The sequence below is a fragment of the Cryptomeria japonica genome, chromosome 10, assembly GCF_030272615.1.
Source record: "Cryptomeria japonica chromosome 10, Sugi_1.0, whole genome shotgun sequence".
NCBI classification, from domain to species: domain Eukaryota; kingdom Viridiplantae; phylum Streptophyta; class Pinopsida; order Cupressales; family Cupressaceae; genus Cryptomeria; species Cryptomeria japonica.
In genome coordinates this window covers 16,839,468-16,857,503 of record NC_081414.1, presented here as the reverse complement: position 1 = coordinate 16,857,503, position 18,036 = coordinate 16,839,468, and the positions used below count along the sequence as shown (strand labels likewise).

At 39.8% G+C, this 18,036-nt stretch overlaps 1 protein-coding gene across 4 annotated transcripts in view; it reads right to left on the bottom strand.

Annotated features, from left to right (window-relative positions):
• The window catches only part of LOC131076717 (transcription initiation factor IIF subunit alpha), a 258,184-nt gene that overhangs the window by 197,603 nt on the left and 42,545 nt on the right, over positions 1–18,036 (bottom strand). For all 4 annotated transcript variants that reach the window (XR_009113478.2, XM_058014022.2, XM_058014024.2 and 1 more), the window contains exons 4-5: positions 11,412–11,743; positions 11,221–11,336 (exon numbers count right to left, since the gene is read on the bottom strand). Coding sequence is in view for 3 of the 4 variants with exons in the window: in XM_058014022.2 (XP_057870005.1) it covers positions 11,221–11,336; positions 11,412–11,743 (448 nt within the window). In the remaining variant the exon portion in view is untranslated. The remainder of the gene's footprint in view (positions 1–11,220; positions 11,337–11,411; positions 11,744–18,036) is intronic.

Here is an 18,036-nt window from a genome sequence, read left to right as displayed (position 1 = left end):
AGTAGCGTCTCCATTTCTTGAGTGCTTGCACAATTGCATAAAACTCTTGATCATACATGAAGTAATTTCTCTTTACCTCATTTAACTTCTGAAATGTGTTGCCTTGTTTTGTCTTGAGTTTTTTTTGTTTGTTTTGTACTTGAAGTGTGTTATGCAATATTTTTTAGATGATAAACAAAGTGCTGGTAATAGAGTAACTTGCAACAATTTAATAACTCAAAAAATTGACCAAACTCAAAAATATATGAAGTTGAAAATTCCAGATTTTATTTCTGATTTGAAAATACACTTTTTCCCAAAAGTAAGAGCAACCCAGATCATTAAATCATTACATATGTAATTAAAACATAGCCAAAAAATGCAGCAATGAAATAGACTGAACTGGCATTGAAATTAGCTAACTTGCACTTGGAGTTTGGATGTCAATCTTCAATAACTTCTCCATAGGTCATGAAATGGATTAAAATGAAAGTGCAGACCCTAAACGCCTCCAAAAGATGATTTTGCAGCTTTTAAACACAAGAAAATACCTCACAAATTCCCATGTACCAATACGCAAGTTGAGTGTTGCCTAAAAGGGGTGACTTGAGTTAGAAAAATAAATACCAAACCAAAACCCACATATTATATATGCATTCTCATCACCTAGAAATAAGAAAACCTCTGAAACAATACCCAAAATAATATGACTTATTTTTGAAGATACAAGAAAAAATGAGAATCTCAAGGTAGCTGGAATGGTAGGATCAGCACTAAAAAATGTCTCCAAAAACTCATGAAACTCGAACAACACTCAACGAAACCAAACTAGAAATACACTGCAAAATGCTTGTAACATATCTCCAACAAATACGAACCAAAGTAGATCTTTCACTACCATAGCTAGTCTTCTTCGCGAGGGATTCCGTCCTCAAGAAGGCTAAGATGGACCAAGTCCAAATCTCTAGGGCCACGCAAGGTTTTCTCAAAGAAAAATATCAGAAATAATAAACTCAACATCCCAAGTGAGCTCTCCATCCCCCTTTGGGCCTTTCATAAGATTTTCAAGGACTTTCCTGGAAGCAACCTTTTAAAATCACTTTATTAATTTATTGAGTCTTTTAACTCCAATAGAGTGATTTAATTTACTTTTTAAACATTTTCGGCACTTAAAGTCACTTTTAAGTGTCTCAACATTTTAAAAAAATTGTTCTCTTTCCAACGAGCTATAACACTGAGATGCCAACCTTAGCGAAATTAATTAAATATTGCTCAATAATACACCCAATTAGCAACAATGGTTGAAATGCATCAGAATTGAAATTTGATGGCGTAGGAGTGATCTTGGTGATGAAAGATGATAAACAGACCTAACTACGTGACTTACTAAAAATAGACGCTCCCTCCAAGAATCTTGGAGCCCAATTTGAAAGTCAAAAATAGCACTTGAAAGCATAATATGACTCCTCTAAACCTTCAAAGCTCACTGGTAACATCTAATTACACCTCTAGACAAGCTGAGACAAACCCAAAAAGTCAACTACAATTGCACTGCTAGAGAACCTGAAAATGGGAACATTACAGTCTGCCCTTCCTAAAAATTGCTTGTCCTCAAGCAATGCCAACACAATCAAACAATCATTAGACTAATTCAGGCTGAAACCAAGAATGATCCCCAGGTCCTAAGTCAACCTAGGAGTTTTGTAACAACATCTACACAAGGCACTATCCTGCAAGGTACCAACACAAGACACATCCTGAAAACCTCCTCTAAGAAGAGCAATCAAATTCAGATCCATTCTTTGCCAAGTGACACTCCCAAGAGTGATCATTCGTTCAATACTCCTGTCAACACAAAAGTTTGCACCCCTGGTGATCAGGCTTGACCACCAACCTTGTGAAACATTGAATCAACCTCTCATGTGTGGGACCTTGTGTTGTTGTCAGGTTGAATCTCCGGAGAAGGCCGGCTTCCTCTTCAATCTGAGCAGAGTGTTGGACCAACCCAACACTGATAAAACTAATCTATGGTATGACAAGGAAAAGGGAGAGAGAGAAGGGTTGCATGAAAGAAGGGAAATAGAGTTTGCACCCAAACTGAAATGACGATCTCCCCTGCCTATAGCTGCACGGAACATCAATAAAACCGCCCAGAAGATACACAAGTTTCTATCCAAGTCTAGCTTTCTAAGACTTAGTCAAGGTTGGAATTCTTAACAATGGCAGAGGAAAGGACAATGTTCTCAAATGCCACTCTAAGAGGAGTCAACACTATCACACATGCTGAGAAAATAAGAAAAAGATGTATTCATACAAACAAGTAAGAAAATACACACATTTGCATAAATTGAAACTAGGTAAGACAAGTAGATTCTATTAATGCAAAGGCAAGGCAAATTTACAGATGCAGAGAGACATAAGAATTCCGCATGAGAAAAGAAGGGAGAGATCCTCAGAAAAATGTACAAAATTGCCTTTATAGTTCAGGCATAGCTCAAATGGTTACATTGAGAAAACACTAACCCCACCCAGGTTAGGTTACAAAAATATCAAAGGAGAGGGAGAGATCAGATCCGAGATCTGATATGCGTGCTACAGCTAGCTCTGGGAGCATCCTCTACCTCATGAAGCGCAAAAAACCCCCCCTCAACGAAGTAATCCCTACCAACAAGCATGGCTGAGCACACTTGCAGGGACAAAAGGTCTCTATTCTGCATTAAAGAGGGCATGGTGACGTCTGAAAACGGCTTGGAGGGTCGCATCTAAAGTAATGATGAGCAAATCGGGTGGTTGGAGGGCGATCGGATCAGATATGAGGCATCGACTTGAGCAGGAAGAACGTCTCGACAGTCGGGTCGACAATAACCCACCTACAAAAGCTCAAATGCCAACGGCCTCCATGAATTCAAATGTTGACCGTTGATTTGAGAGATTCGCGCGAAGATCGACGCACGAGACCTCTCCATCTAGGCCTCCAGGAGGCCCAATCGATGATTAAAACATGGTCGTCAGATCGAGCTTTTATGAAGATCCGATGGCCACAATTGGTTGACGTGGCACCCCGGGTCCACATATCCTTGGTTGTGTTGACCGCTGACTGCACTGTACTCTTACCCCGCAACATCTCCACAGGTCCATTTTAACCTCACGGGATAAGAATTTTGCTTTGATTCTTCCTTGCTCCTTATCCCGCGGGATCACTTGTGTCTTTGTTTCCTCCCATGGGATAAGAGTTTTTTTGATTTACTCTTGTTTCCTTATCCCGCGGGACCTTTGATGCCTTTGCTCCACTTTGCGAGATAAGATGGGAGATACTCCTTCCCTTTGAAAATTCTTATCCCACACCCTCTGCGACCGGTAAGAGGAAGAGAAAATGCGGCCCACTGATGACCGGGAGCCCCTCCAAACGGTTGAACTTAAGTGAGTTGACATACTAACCCAATCAGCTCGAAAAAGAACTAGGGCCTGCTTTGCACTTTTCTTTGTTACTTTCCTTATCCCGCACGGTCACAACTGTCTTCATTTATCTCCGCGGGATAAACACTCCAAGCTTTATCTTTGCTCTCTTACCCTATGGGACCTTATCCCACGAGATCAAAACCTTACCAAACACTTTGCCGACTGGATCCCGCCTAGGTGGTCAATAACACGACCCAGTCAATAACAAGACCTGTTATTGACACATCATACAACAATCGCGTTATATGACTTTGCAAAACTATGAAGAAGCAACTAACTTTGCTGAGACCGATAACACAACATGTTATCGGTACTGACTAACACGAATTGTTAGTTACACTGAAATCCTGGATCTGAGCTCTGCTAAGGTTGGCACAAAAATTGCCAACATTTCTAGCGTCTCGAAGGGGATGGCAACCCTACATGGCACATTGATTAGTAGCCTTAGATGTCCATTGGGCATAGAGTCAAAACTTGAAGCAAAAAGATAATCTTTGCCTCTGCAAAAGTCAAAATTTTGCTATTCTGAAGAATAACATGTGCACGCGCACTTCTTGGAAAGCTAGGAAAATATAACTAATATTTACATTGTTACAATAAGAGGCGAATGAAAGCTTTTGCCTCTGTCAAAAATGGTCCTTTTGAAGTAGTTGATCTCCCTCAGTTCATGGTTGCAGACTTGCAGTCATCAGCCAACTGCAACAATTGAAGTATTTTGCATGCGTACAATAGAGCATACGGGCTGCTGATGTGGTGAAAGAAAATCTCACCATTTACCTTGTTGTTGAAGGGGATCCATATGAGATAAGCATCTGAAGCACATGGAGGCACATCAATTGCACATTCAGCAACAAGGGAAGAGTATTCAAGGAAGAGGCCAGTATCAGAAGAATTAACCCTTGTAAAAGAGGAAGAAATCTCTTCACGCAAGAGAGAGTCGTTGCTATCACAACTGTCCTGCTCCTGGTATGAGTCGAAACCAAATGAAAAGGCCTCAAACTCACATGAGGATGATAAGTGTACCACATCTTTGTCTTGATCTGAATGAGGAGGCTCCTCAGACATATCAAACTGGAAACTTTGAAGCTCAGGTACATTGTCCGGTTGAGCAACCAAGAGACTATCCGCATGATCAACATGTTGCTGCTCAACCACATTAAAATTGGTATGCTCGCCCCAAGTAAAACACTTAAGCTCAAGCACCTGATCCCTCATGCTGAATGAAACATCTTCACACTGAATGAAGGCCTCTTACTCACAATCATTACATTCAGGAGCAGGGGAGAACCAGCACATATCATAATCACATGTTCCAATATCTAGCTCATTAGCACATATCTCAAGCTCATGAGACACTTCACAGGAAGACTTAAAATCTTCAAATTGTCTATATGTTTTTGTTCTTTCTTCTTCTTGGCGACAAAATGCAGCAACCTTGGGCTCTTGGCAAGAAACCTCTATCATGTTATGTGCTGCAGAAGGAAAATTACCTGCGGCCACCTCAACATTAGCCTGCTGAAACTTATGTGGCAGCCTATTCGTAGGCGCATCCTCTTCCTCATCCTCCTATCTGAAAAGAAAAAATCTCTCTGCGGAACTAATGCCTGAGGGGTACTCTCGTTTCCACAAGTCGCTTGAGCAACATGATTACTCCAATTTTGCCCTCAAACAAGATTGCTCTAACGTTGATAGCCTTGACTTTGTTGTTGATAAGGCCAGTTGTCCTAAGATCGCTGCCTTGTGACTAAAACCAACTCATTGTTAGGCCCCTTAATCTCTGAAGGTGGAGGAGGTACAGGTACAAGTTCTCGACCTAAAGGAGCCATTGGGAATAAGGGCATTGAAAGCCTAGGAGGAAGCTTCCCTGCTTGAATTAAAAACCTTTTCTGCCTTGATGGCAGTGTCATAAGCCTCTGGAAGGTTATCCCTCCCAATGATTGTATCATCACAGTTATGTCACTATTTATAGCCCTCAGGAAGTATAAAAATGCACAATTAGCAGATGGCCTAACCAAAGCAGGGATCCTATCCCAAGTCTTCTCGAACCTATAATTAAAATATGCCATAAACTCATAAGGGGCTCTCTTTATGGTTGCTAGTTCTTCAACTAGTGACAAGGGGTCAATTTTGTCTTCAAATTCCTTGCACAATTTCTCCCCCAGCTCATCCCAACTATGAATTGAACTAGAGGGCAGACCCCTAAACCATTGTAGGGCTTTTCCCTTGAAAGAAGAGGCAAGAAGCCTCAAGGCTACGTTATCCTCTATGATGTCAAAGACAGAGAAGATACCTGCTACATCTTGAATGTGCTCAGCTGGGGTGACAGAGGTCTCCCCAGTAAAAAATGGTACAGCCTTAAAGGTTGCAACTAGGATGTCATTCTTTTGGGCTAGAGTTAAGGGACTGCCGCCATTAAAGGTGAGAAAAGTATGCATTCTAGGGATAGCCATGATTTTATGCTACTCCCTCTACTTCTAGAATCTGAAAGTTCATATTATCAGAGAAAAATACCTCTAGAAGGAGCTCATGTTCGGTTGTTTGATGTGAAATGGTTGTCAGTCCTAAACAAGAGCATGTATTTGATCCTCAGAGTCGCCAGGTGCTGATGTGACTGCCCCGAAAGGCAAGATACTGAAGAGCAAACCATGTCTTCAGGTGTTTTGAGCGCTGAACCGCTTCACCAGTAGATATCTTCTTTATAGAGTCGCCAAATGCTTTGATTGGTTGCCTCTAAAGGCTGAATTGCTAAGGAAAACACTGAAATCTTAGCAAAATGTTGAAAAGGAGTCCCACCGGACATGCCAAAAACTGTGGTATGGCCAATGGCTTGGAATAGAACTGAATTTCTTCTTGAATGCTTTAAAGATCAGTCCCACCAGGTGTGCCAAAAACTGTGGTATGGCCGGTGGCTTGGGATGGAACAGGATTTCTTCTTAAATGCCTTAAAGATCTGCCCCACCGGGCATGCCAAAAACTGTTGTATGGCCGGTGGCTTGGAATGGAACTACATTTCATCTTGAATGTTTTAAAGATCAGTCCGAGCAGACGTACCAAAAACTGTTAACACAAAAGTTTGCACCCCTAGTGATCAGGCTTGGCCACCAACCTTGTGAAACATTGAATCAACCTCTCAAGTGTGGGACCTTGCACTGTTGTGAGGTTGAATCTCCAAAGAAGGTCGGCTTCCTCTTCAATCTGAATGCAAAGTGTTGGACCAACCCAACACTGATAAAACTAATCTATGGTCTGACAGGGAAAAGGGAGAGAGAGAAGGGTTCCACGAAAGAAGGGAAATAGGGTTTGCGCCCAAACTAAAATGATGATCTCCCCTGCCTATAGTTGTACAGAACATCAATAAAACCGCCCAGAAGATACACAAGTTTCTATCCAAGTCTAGCTTTCTAAGACTGAGTCAAGGTTGGAATTCTTAACAATGGCAGAGGAACGGACAATGTTCTCAAATGCCACTCTAAGAGGAGTCAACACTATCACACATACTGAGAAACCAAGAAAAAGATGTATTCATACAAACATGTAAACAAATACACACATTTGCATAAATTGAAACTAGGTAAGACAAGTAGATTCTATTAATGCAGAGGCAAGGCGAATTTACAGATGCAGAGAGACATAAGAATTCTGCATGAGAAAAGAAGGGAGAGATCCTCAGAAAATGTACAAAATTGCCTTTATAGTTTAGGCATAACTCAAATGGTTACATTGAGAAAACCCTAACCCCACCCGGGTTAGGTTACAAAAATATCAGAGGAGAGGGAGAGATCAGATCTGAGATCTGATATGGGTGCTACAGCTAGCTCTGGGAGCGTCCTCTGCCTCTGGAAGTGCGAAAAAACCCCCCTCAACGAAGTAATCCCTGCCAACAAGCATGGCTGAGCACACTTGCAGGGACAAAAAGTCTTTGTTCTGCATTAAAGAGGGCATGGTGACGTCTAAAAATGGCTTGCAGGGTTGCGTCTAAAGGAATGACGAGCAAATTTGGTGGTTGGAGGGTGATCGGATCAGATATGAGGCGCCGACTTGAGTAGAAAGAACGTCTCGACAGTCAGGTTGACAACAACCCGCCTCCAAAAGTTCAAATGCCAACGGCCTCCGTGAATTCAAATGTTGAGCGTTGATCTAAGAGATTCGCACAAAGATGGCGCTCGAGATCTCTCCATCTAGGCCTCTAGCAGGCCCAATCGATGATTAAAACATGGCCGTCGGATCGGGCCTTTATGAAGATCCGACGGCCACAATTGGTCAACGTGGCACCCCGGGTCCACGTATCCTTGGCTATTTTGACCACTGACTGCACTGTACTCTTACCCTGCAGCATCTCCACGGGTCCCTTTCAACCTTGCGGGATAAGAATTTTGCTTTGATTCTTCCTTGCTCCTTATCCTACAGGATCACTTGTGTCTTTGTTTTCTCCCGCGGGATAAGAGTTTCCTTGATTTACTCATGTTTCCTTATCCCACGGGACCTTTGATGCCTTTGTTCCACGTCACGGGATAAGAGGGGAGATACTCCTTCCCTTTGAAAATTCTTATCATGTGGCCTCTGTGACCAGTAAGAGGAAGGGAAAAAACGCCCGCTGACGACCGGGAGCCCCTCCAGCCAGTTGAACTTAAGTGAGTTGACCGACTGACCCGGTCAACTCGAAAAAGAACCGAGGCCCGCTTTGCACTTTTCTTTGTTACTTTGCTTATCCCGTGCAATCACAACTATCTTCATTTATCTTAGCGGGATAAGTGCTCCAAGCTTTATCTTTGCTCTCTTACCCTACGGGACCTTATCCCACGAGTTCAAAACCTTGCCAAACACTTAGCCGACTGGATCCAGCCTCGGTGGTCAATAACACGACCTGTTATTGACACATTATATAACCCTCGCCTTATATGACTTTGCAAAACTATGAAGAAGCAGTTAATTCTGCTGAGAGCCTCACCAAGTCTCTGAGCCCAGACAAGTTTATAAAATTTAGGGGGCAACTTGGTGTAGTTGACAAATTGACCATTAAGGTTGGGTATTAGAATAATATCTTCATAATTATTTATTTAATGGTCAATAATGTAACATATTCTACATATTAGATAGTTTCTAATTTCTTCAATTTACGATTGTTTCATAATAGAAACATTGTCTTTGTAATTTCTATACGTACACCTTCATTCATTTAATAAATTATGCGATTACTTAAATAGAGGAGCCTTTCAACTTTCAAATAGGAGGGCCTTAGAAGGAACCCAACTTGGGGAATAGTAAACATGCATGGTAGCTAAAATTTTGGAGCAAATTTGAAATTTACTAACTAGAGAGAGAGGCTTGGCAATCCAATTCTGAATCTTCTTCTCAATTCTTGCTAGCATAGCAAGCCACAACTTGGAAGGGTTGGCATGGAAGGCAAAAGGTATGCCTAGAAATCTGAAAACTTCTCCACGGTCAATCCAATTCCATTGGAATGAGGCCAGCCAAGTAGGCTTGGGCAAAAAGGATTACCAATAATAAGGACTTTATGCCATAGGATGTTTGAGCAAGACACTTGAGAGCCTAATTAATGTTCTCCTCCTCTTCACAGAGAGTGAGGAAAGAGTCATCAACAAAGTGGCCATTAACAAGTTGTTGGTATATATTAGGTAGAGAAATCGCCTTGACACGGGATTGTGAAATAGCTTGAGCCAAGAAATAAATAAAACCTTCTATAGCTAAAACACAGAGAGCCAAGAGAAAGAGGATACCCTTCTCCAGTGGAATGAAAAAGTTTGAAAAAAGACGATTGTCCTGAGATGTTTACGTAGGTTGAGTCATCGGCAAAAAGCATCTAAACCAATTAAAGAAATTGTGGCCCAAAACCAAGGGCCTATAGCATGGCAAGAATGAAGGGCCATTATATGCAGTCACAGACCTTAGCAAAATCAATTTTGAGGAAAATTGAAAGCTATTTAGAATGTCGATCCATTCCTTCCTAGAATGTTATAATGTTGTCCAAGATATAATTGGATTTGATGTCCTATGTGTTTAGGTCTTACAAAAGCAGCAACATCAAGCATAGTTTGAGAGCTAGTGCTTTGGGAATGACCTTGAGTTATTGATATCCTCTAGATTGCTAGTTTTAGGTATGAATTTGATATTACCCTTGTTGATCAAATCTTCTAATGACCTGGTGTGCATGGCTTCCAGATAAACCTTATGGAGATCACTACCAATAGTGTCCCAAAAGGCCACGTAAAATTTGCAAGGGAAGCCATCTAGGCTAGAAGCTTTGTCATTGACCATTGACCATGGAGGAAACAGCTTCTTTGAGGTCATCATAGAAAGGAATTGATTGTAGAAAATGCGTTGAGCATTGGATAGTTGACAAGGGACAGCCTCGAGGCATTGTTGCAACTTAAGCTTCCTTGCAAGAGTGCTATCCCGAGCCTCAAAGACATTCTCATAATGTCAAACAAAAGCCTAGAGATTATCTAGTAATTCATGAAGGAGTTGATGACCTTCAAAAAAATTCTTGATAGTATGACAGGTATGATGAGCCTGCAAGCCTTGGAATAACTCCTTTAAAACTTTTCACCAATTTTGAGCCAATTGCCATGGGCAAAATATGCATCTGAAATTTACTTTTGCTAGCATATTTGAGCAAGTTGAAGTTGGGCGGTGGGATCAAAAGGTTGAGCTTCCAAAGCGGCAGTGGATTGGCAAAGCTCCTAGGTGGTAGCCTCGCATTTCTCAATTGGAATCAATATAATAGTGGAACACTAAAAATATTCCAATTTATTGTAAGCTATTCTATGTTCAATAGTAGCATTATGTTGGCTATAGTAAATGTAATGAAGGGATACCTCACAAACATATAGCATTAACCATTGATGGAATCAAGAGATTTGAGTTAGATTAAATAGAATTTAAAGTGAGACAGATTAGAATGCATTTATCTCAGGTAATTAATAACTAGGTCAATCTTGGCTCAATATGAGTGTTTGTATTCAATTACTAGAAATTTCAGTGAACGAAAAGATGTCATTAAGGTGACATGATTGTTATTTGAGAAAAATGACAACCGTAAGGCATAAACATTTGAAGCTGGTATGAAAAGAAAGGAGGTTACTACACTAGAACAATAGGACATGCACCTCGGTACTTGGCTTCTAAATTGACAAATATTTTTCTAAAAGAAATGACCATGAAACCTTTACTAACTCTAAAATTGTGATCAATGTCCAAAAAATTGTACATGCTCTGAAAATCACAAACATAGGCACGTTACATGAAACTGTAGTTAACAACCTTTGGCTAGATGATACCCAATATGCATAGGGACCATTAAGAGTTAACAAGTAGATAATTATTTTCCATGTTTTGGATACTATGTCACTTTAAAGCCCTTCTAAACCTTTTTGAAAGGCTATTTAGCATGTACTTCAAACATAGATAAAAGAAAATGGTTAAATTCCAAGCCCCTAAAAAATCTTGTGAACACAACATATTAATGAAGTCATCTTATATTTACTCTTTCGAATATAAATAAAATACAAACTATTACCGAGCAAAAAAAAAATAAATTGATATATGGAAATAAAACTGTTGTAATATTGGATATTCATATACTCCATTATGTGACAGACCATATTAAATCTTCTCTTCTTGCTCTAGGCATTAATCTAATTATTCAAATATAGGTGACCATGCAATTATCTGAGTAATGAGTTAATTTCAAAGTAGCACATTTTAGATGCATGTAACTAAAAGTTTGTAAAGAAAAGAATGAGGAAAAATAAGTATTCACACCGAATTATCATCTAGAGCTGATTCACTGGATTCATCTTCTTTTGAAGTGTTATGAGAATTGTCTTGAATCTGCTCATCATCATCTGCATATTCTTTTTCATGCTCCCACTCCTCACCTATAATTACAGAAATTTCAGTAAATTCCAAATATAGCACAAGAACAAAGGTAAGAAGGTGGAGCAAGATAGAACCTTTGTCTTTGTCTTGATCTTCATCTACATCATCATTAGGATGGAATTTTTCATCATCTCCAGCTTCTTCTTCACTATCTTCATTCTTATTAATTGTTTTCTTCTTTGTCTCCTCATTATCCAACACATCATCCCATTCAACATCCCTTTCATCATCCTCATCATCCTCACCAATGGTTAAACGTGTTTTTACTCCTCGTTCAACCTTATCTTGTTTGTCTTTCATTAGCCATCTAGCAAATCCTTCCTGATTCCTTTTCTGATCATTCATTTGGTTTTCAGCCTCCTCTATTGTGAGTGTATCATAATGAATATTTTTTTGAAAATCATACCTGAAGAACAGTCAAAACATCTCAATTTATTCATATGAAGCATCATTGTTGCACTATTTTGAGAAATAACATAGAAGCTTTATCTTGAACTTCCAGTTAAACAACTTAATCCAATCCACACAACAAACATAAACTCAACACAACATACTTTGTAATTAAACAATTTCCTAGATTTTAATATATTCAACATTATTTATACACATTGATTAAACTATTAAAGTAACATGAATAATATACAAAAATATGTTTGAGATTTACAGAGAAGCAATTAAAATATTCTATAAAATATTTGATTATTTCAAAAGTTAAATGCATACGTATTGAGTTCCTAGATTTTTGGTTCTTCTTTTCACTTGGTGATCGCAAAGTCCATAAGCTATGGCCATGTATCAAAAGAAAATAATATCGCATAAATTCACACCATCCCTAGCAAGAACCATCAAAGATATACTTGTATATGGTGAAAAATGATGATGATAAACTCTTGCAAAACCACAAAGATCCAACCACAACAAACCCTAGTCCTACAATAAAACATTCACCATACACCAATGAAGATACCTAAGAACATGCAAATCAACAAATGAAGCAATATTACCATTCACATGCCAAGTAGGGTTTCAATCTCCATTGTCTCCTATCTCCATTGATCTTGTTTGATATATTTGCTCTCAGATTTTATATGTGCACAAGAGCTCAACAAATAACGGATTGTGGTTGTGAAGTCGCTTGATTGCAAGAAGGCTTGATAGACGCATTAAGTGTTAGAAAGAAAGAAAGAATCCTCTTATATAGAGGATGCTTTAGAAAATGGAGGGATAAGATTAAGAGGTAAAAGAAATAAATGGTCGGCTAGGATTAAAGGATAGGTAGAAGAAATAATAGAATAATGAAGGGGGTAGGTAGAGGAGGATTAAGAGATAAATGACATGTGTCATAGAGAAAAAAGCTAATAAATTAATTAAATAAATAAAGATTTATTTAATTAATAGAGAAAGTGGGACCAATTAAATAAATAAATAAATTTATTTAATTTAGGAGAAAAGATAATTTAAATAAATAAAAATATTTATTTAAATGAGAAAAGGGCTTGAAGAGGATTAATAAATTAATTAAATAAATAAGAATTTATTTAATTAATAGAAGACTTAAGATAAAATAATTAAATAAATAAAAATATTTATTTAATGAAAGAGGGCAATTTTAGGTGTCTACAATACTCTCTATCATACTTTTAACTACTTGCCAAGTACATGGTGTGTTGTCAGGTACAAGATTTTTTTGAACACCAAGGTTTTCAATGTTTATTTGCCAAGTCTAAAGGACAAATTGTTAGTGAGTTTTTGTTGTCGATTGTAGCGGCGGGAGTAATCCTTATCCTACTATGATCAAATATGTAGTTAGCCTTTCGGCTTTACATAATTGTATGGGTCGTTTAATATAATTGCTTTGTTAATAAAGTATTTTATTATTAAGTGGGCCGACTTGGAAAGTCCGCCACCCTTGAGGAAAGATGTGTGGGTTTGAATAGAGTCGACCATTGGTGAAGAGTCACCCATGTATGGGTATAAACAAGATCGGTTCCCTCTCCACAATTTTGAAAAAGGAGAACACACAGCAGATTTAACATACACAATTCTACAGCAGACTGAATTTAGAAGAGAAATGCTGGGGGGAGACAATTAGTATATTGTCTATGGTTGGGAGGGCAAATCATTGCCCGTGGTTAATCGAGCACACCTACATCAACATGGTATCAAAGCCAAGTTGAAATAATTTCATGCCTGTCACCGAATTGAGCATTCTCCCTAAAATATGCAGTCAAGATAAAAGGCGTGCTCCTTCTGTTGTTCCTCGACCTTGCGTTCAAACGCCCTAAACCCTTCGCATTCCCCTAGGTCCTCGACCCTGTGTATTTGACTAGTGTTGCGGCCCTTACTAGTAGCCACGCAAGTAGCATACTAGTCGAACCAATTAGGCAAGACTGTTGGTTGAGAGAGGCAGACTGATGGTCACTTTGGGAAGGTTGGCCTAGGCAATTCACAGAGGGCTGCTTTCAAAATGTTTGACTAGTGTGGCAGGGCAATTCGCATTGGCTAACAGAGGTCTTTGGGGCCATCTGCACGCCATTGAGCTCGAGGAGATATTTGGCCGAGCAGTGCGGCATTTGGTGCTCCAACTGCGGCGTTGACCCACCTCCTCGACCCTGCACATTCCCTTGCAGCATCGACCATGCACATTGGACCAGCTCCTACTAATTGGCAGAGGTTGTAAAAGCTCATGTGGCATTGACCACTGTAGAAGATCATGTGGCATTGACCACTGAAAAGGTTGGAAGGCATGGGTTGGAGTTTTGCGGAAGCTCTGTGGAACAGCATGGGCTCCTGGCACCTGCACAACAAAGGGGGTCTGCAAGTTTGGGAGGAAGCAGTGGGAAGGGCAGCCCTTACCCCCACTCAGGTAGCGACGACATCGCCTCTTTGTGACGTCACCCCTCTACGCACCTCTACACATAGGAGCGGTCAGTGTCCTCTCACACAGTCGCAGTGCGGGGAGACAAAGCAGGCGCAAGCCAGCTCTAGGCATCTAGACGGCCTCAGTAGTGCCGACGTGGCCCTAAATCCACAACCAAGGCATATATATGTGTCGCAGATGTCATAAATATCGTCGCCTTGTTATCACAGAGATGTCCACTCGATATGATATGAGATCAGAATGTGATAATCTCTGCCACCACCTCCAATAATGCCATGATCGAATTATACTAGTTAACGCGCTGGTATGTAAGCAATATAATCTCCAAGGATGTCATGAACAGTGATAAGGGTCATATTGATTTCGTTGATGCTGAAGATAGGTGTCGATCCTAGCATGAAATGGTATCGCTGATTAATTCGAACTACAAGGCCAGAAAGAACAAGACGTTGACTTAAATCGAGACGCTCTCTTTGCACCACATTATACCATTGTACAAGTGTGCCTTTTTTGAGTCAAGCACATTGTGATCTGCCTAAGGGCCCCCTAAACTTATTGGTTCATCAAGATTGAGTTCCTTAATAATTTGGAATATTGAAGGGATGATTGTCTTCAAACTGGAGAGAGGGGCCTACCCCTGTTGTCCTTAAGGACTGAGTTGAGACATCTCTCGAAGAGGAAGAGTCTATATAGATTGTGATCAAGTTCTTCGAAGATGAGGAATTAACACTTAGAGGGAGTTTGACAAACCATTTTAGGCAACCATGGACGAGGAGGTCAGAAGGTTGATATCAGATTCAAAGGGAGCCACATCATCATAAAGATTTGTTAATGCATTCTTCTCTGGTAGAGAAGTTTGAGGTGCAAGCCCTTGTTAATGCATTCTTCTCTGTGAGAGAGAAGTTTGAGGTGCAAGCCCTTGTTAATGCATTCTTCTCTATGAGAGAGAAGTTTGAGGTGAAAGCCCTTGTTCCACCCTCTGGGAGTAGCCAAGGTGGATGTCATGATTCCATGACAACATCAGTTGTGTTTGTTCACCCTCTGGAAATAGCCATGGTGACCGTCATGATGAGATGACGACATCACATTGAGTGACTACGTGATGGGCACTTGTGTACATATTCATTTCCATTCATGGGAGTAGCCATGATGGATGTCATCACGTTGAGTGCCTCCGTGATGAATGTCATTTCACGACATAGATATCAGGAAGGATTCCTCCCTAGCTAAGAGGGAGTGTTGTCAATTGTAGCGGTGGGAATAATCCTTAGCCGACTACGATCAAAGGTGTAATTAGCCTTTCGGCTTTACATATTTGTATGGGCCATTTAATATAATCGCTTTGTTAATAAAGTATTTTATTATTAAGTGAGCCGACTTGGAAAGTCCGCCACCCTTGAGGAAAGACATGTGGTTTTGAATAGAGCCGACCCATTCGTGAAGAGTCACCCACATATGGGAATAAACAAGATCGTTTCCCTCTCCACAATTTTGAAAAAGGAGAACACACAACAGATTGAACATACACAATTATACAGCAGACTGAATTTAGAAGAGAAATGCTCGGGGGAGACAATCAATATATTGTCTATGGTTGGGAAGGCAAATCATTGCTCGTGGTTAATCGAGCACACCTACATCAACAGTTTTGACCTTTTACTTGTGCAAACACTTAACAAATTTGAGAGCAAAAATCACACTAGAAACTGAGACATGCAAAATATACTAAAAAACATGCTTTGGATACCGAAAATACATAATTTTTTGCCCCTATAAGCCCTACATGCCTAAGGGGAAAAGTTACAATTGAATTTGAGCATTCTTGAGCAAATTGGAGTGAGCTTATAGCAGATTTGAGGAATTTTTTATTTGTACGTTATTTATTTCCCCTCCTTTTCTCTAAGCATGTAAAACTTTTCTAGCATGTCAAATTCTTTTTAACATGCAAATTTTACAACTTTAAATGCATTGAATTCAATTTACATAAATTTTGTTATCGATTTACATGTTTTTGTGAATCAAATTGCTAGCTTTTTCTTGAGCAAAGAGTTTATGATTTATAGTTAAAAATGTTTTAGGTAAATTAATTAATGTATTATCCTTGTTCCACCCTTAAAAAGCAAGAGTTTCTGAGACAAGGGCGTCCCCAAGACGTGGGGACACCTAGGGAATGTCCCTCCACCGCCACCAAGTTTCCTTTGTCATCTCCAAGACATTTCCTTACCAAGAGGACATTTCTTAGCAGTTTCTTGCATCAAAAACACCAAAGGGGGCTCTAGGACATCCCCGAGACTCCCAAACATCCCTTGACACCCTAGGGGACGCAATTAAGACTCCCATGGCAAAAAGTACTGTTTGTTAGTTGTTTTTTTAAAGAAAAAAGATCACTTCAAAGGCCTAACCCTAACTCAAGCCAACACATATTCATGATGATGCTACACAAACAAGGCTGGTTCGTATTGGTATAGATGAGCTTGAGCATGTAGGGTCTAGCAGTTCGAGTGATGAGGAGATTGGTGAGGAGCTTGAAGATGATTAGACTCTAGAGTCTAGATTATTAGCCATTGACTCATGAATCATTACTCATTAGTATTACAAATTAATATCTAGATTCTAGTATTTACTATTTTGTTTTTGAATTTTGAACTTTGAACATTGTTGATAACTTGATTGTAATTTGTTGACGTGGCTAAAGTCGCATTGCTACGACTCTATCCGGCCAATGCAGAATAGAATGGTCTCGCCGAGTATCCTATCCTCTCTTGTATAAGGAAGCCCTAATGCTGCTTTTAATCGATCAAAGGGGACAACCTCAAGGTTCCAATTGTCAGTTCTTGACTACGGGATAACTCAACGGAAGATGTGTTTTGCTGGGAGCACAAGGGGCCTTACATTTTGCAACAAGTTGGTCTGTATCTGATTTTCGAACTGGGAAATAAAAGCAAAAGAGAAGGGTTAAGGAAACCTAAAATTAACCAGGCTGGTATGCGGGTAGACGGATTCAACATAACCAATCGCTGCTTGGTCAGAATGGCTCACAACCTCGCAGGAACGGTGCAATCTTCAAGGGGACTTGGAAGATTTTCATACTGCAAATGCATGGTTAAGCACCCAATTCTGGTGCAGCTCAGACAGACACCTGCAATTGAACCAAACGCAATTAAAGGGCTCGGGCTAACCATACACAAGGATACACAATCAACATATCCTCAATGGTATGAGCCCGAATCCATCAAATAATTGCACACCCAAAAGAAAGATCTATCTAAATTGCTGAAAGAAACCATGCAAACGAACTAAAACCAAGATGATAAACACCAAATCAATGCCCATTATATTGATTCTAGCTGCCTATTACAACAATTTTAGCAGCATTTCTATGCTACTCCTAACTACTAAATTCTAACCAGAATCTAACTATCTAAACCTAAAAAATCTAACAATAATCTAACCCTTTACAAAAGAAAGGCCTCCTGCCTTTTATAGAATTCACAATTTGAATTAGAGGCCAGGATTGACTACATCCAAAGGTTGCAATCTACCTTCTAGAAGCATGGCAGCTTTAACCCATGCCCACTCAATTCTCAGGTATCTACCCAACCACTCTCCTCAGCTTCCGACCACTATTTGACATTAATTTGGTCTATCAAGTAGCTAGACATAACTGTCCACAACTGATCTGTGTTCCACTTTGTTTCAAAATATCTTGAGCAGGACCCACAGGCAGCCTTTTACAATAAAACAGATTTAGTTTTTAGGAACTGAACTTTTGGAATTAAATCCAACAATTTATTCTTCTGAGGATGCACATTTGTAGC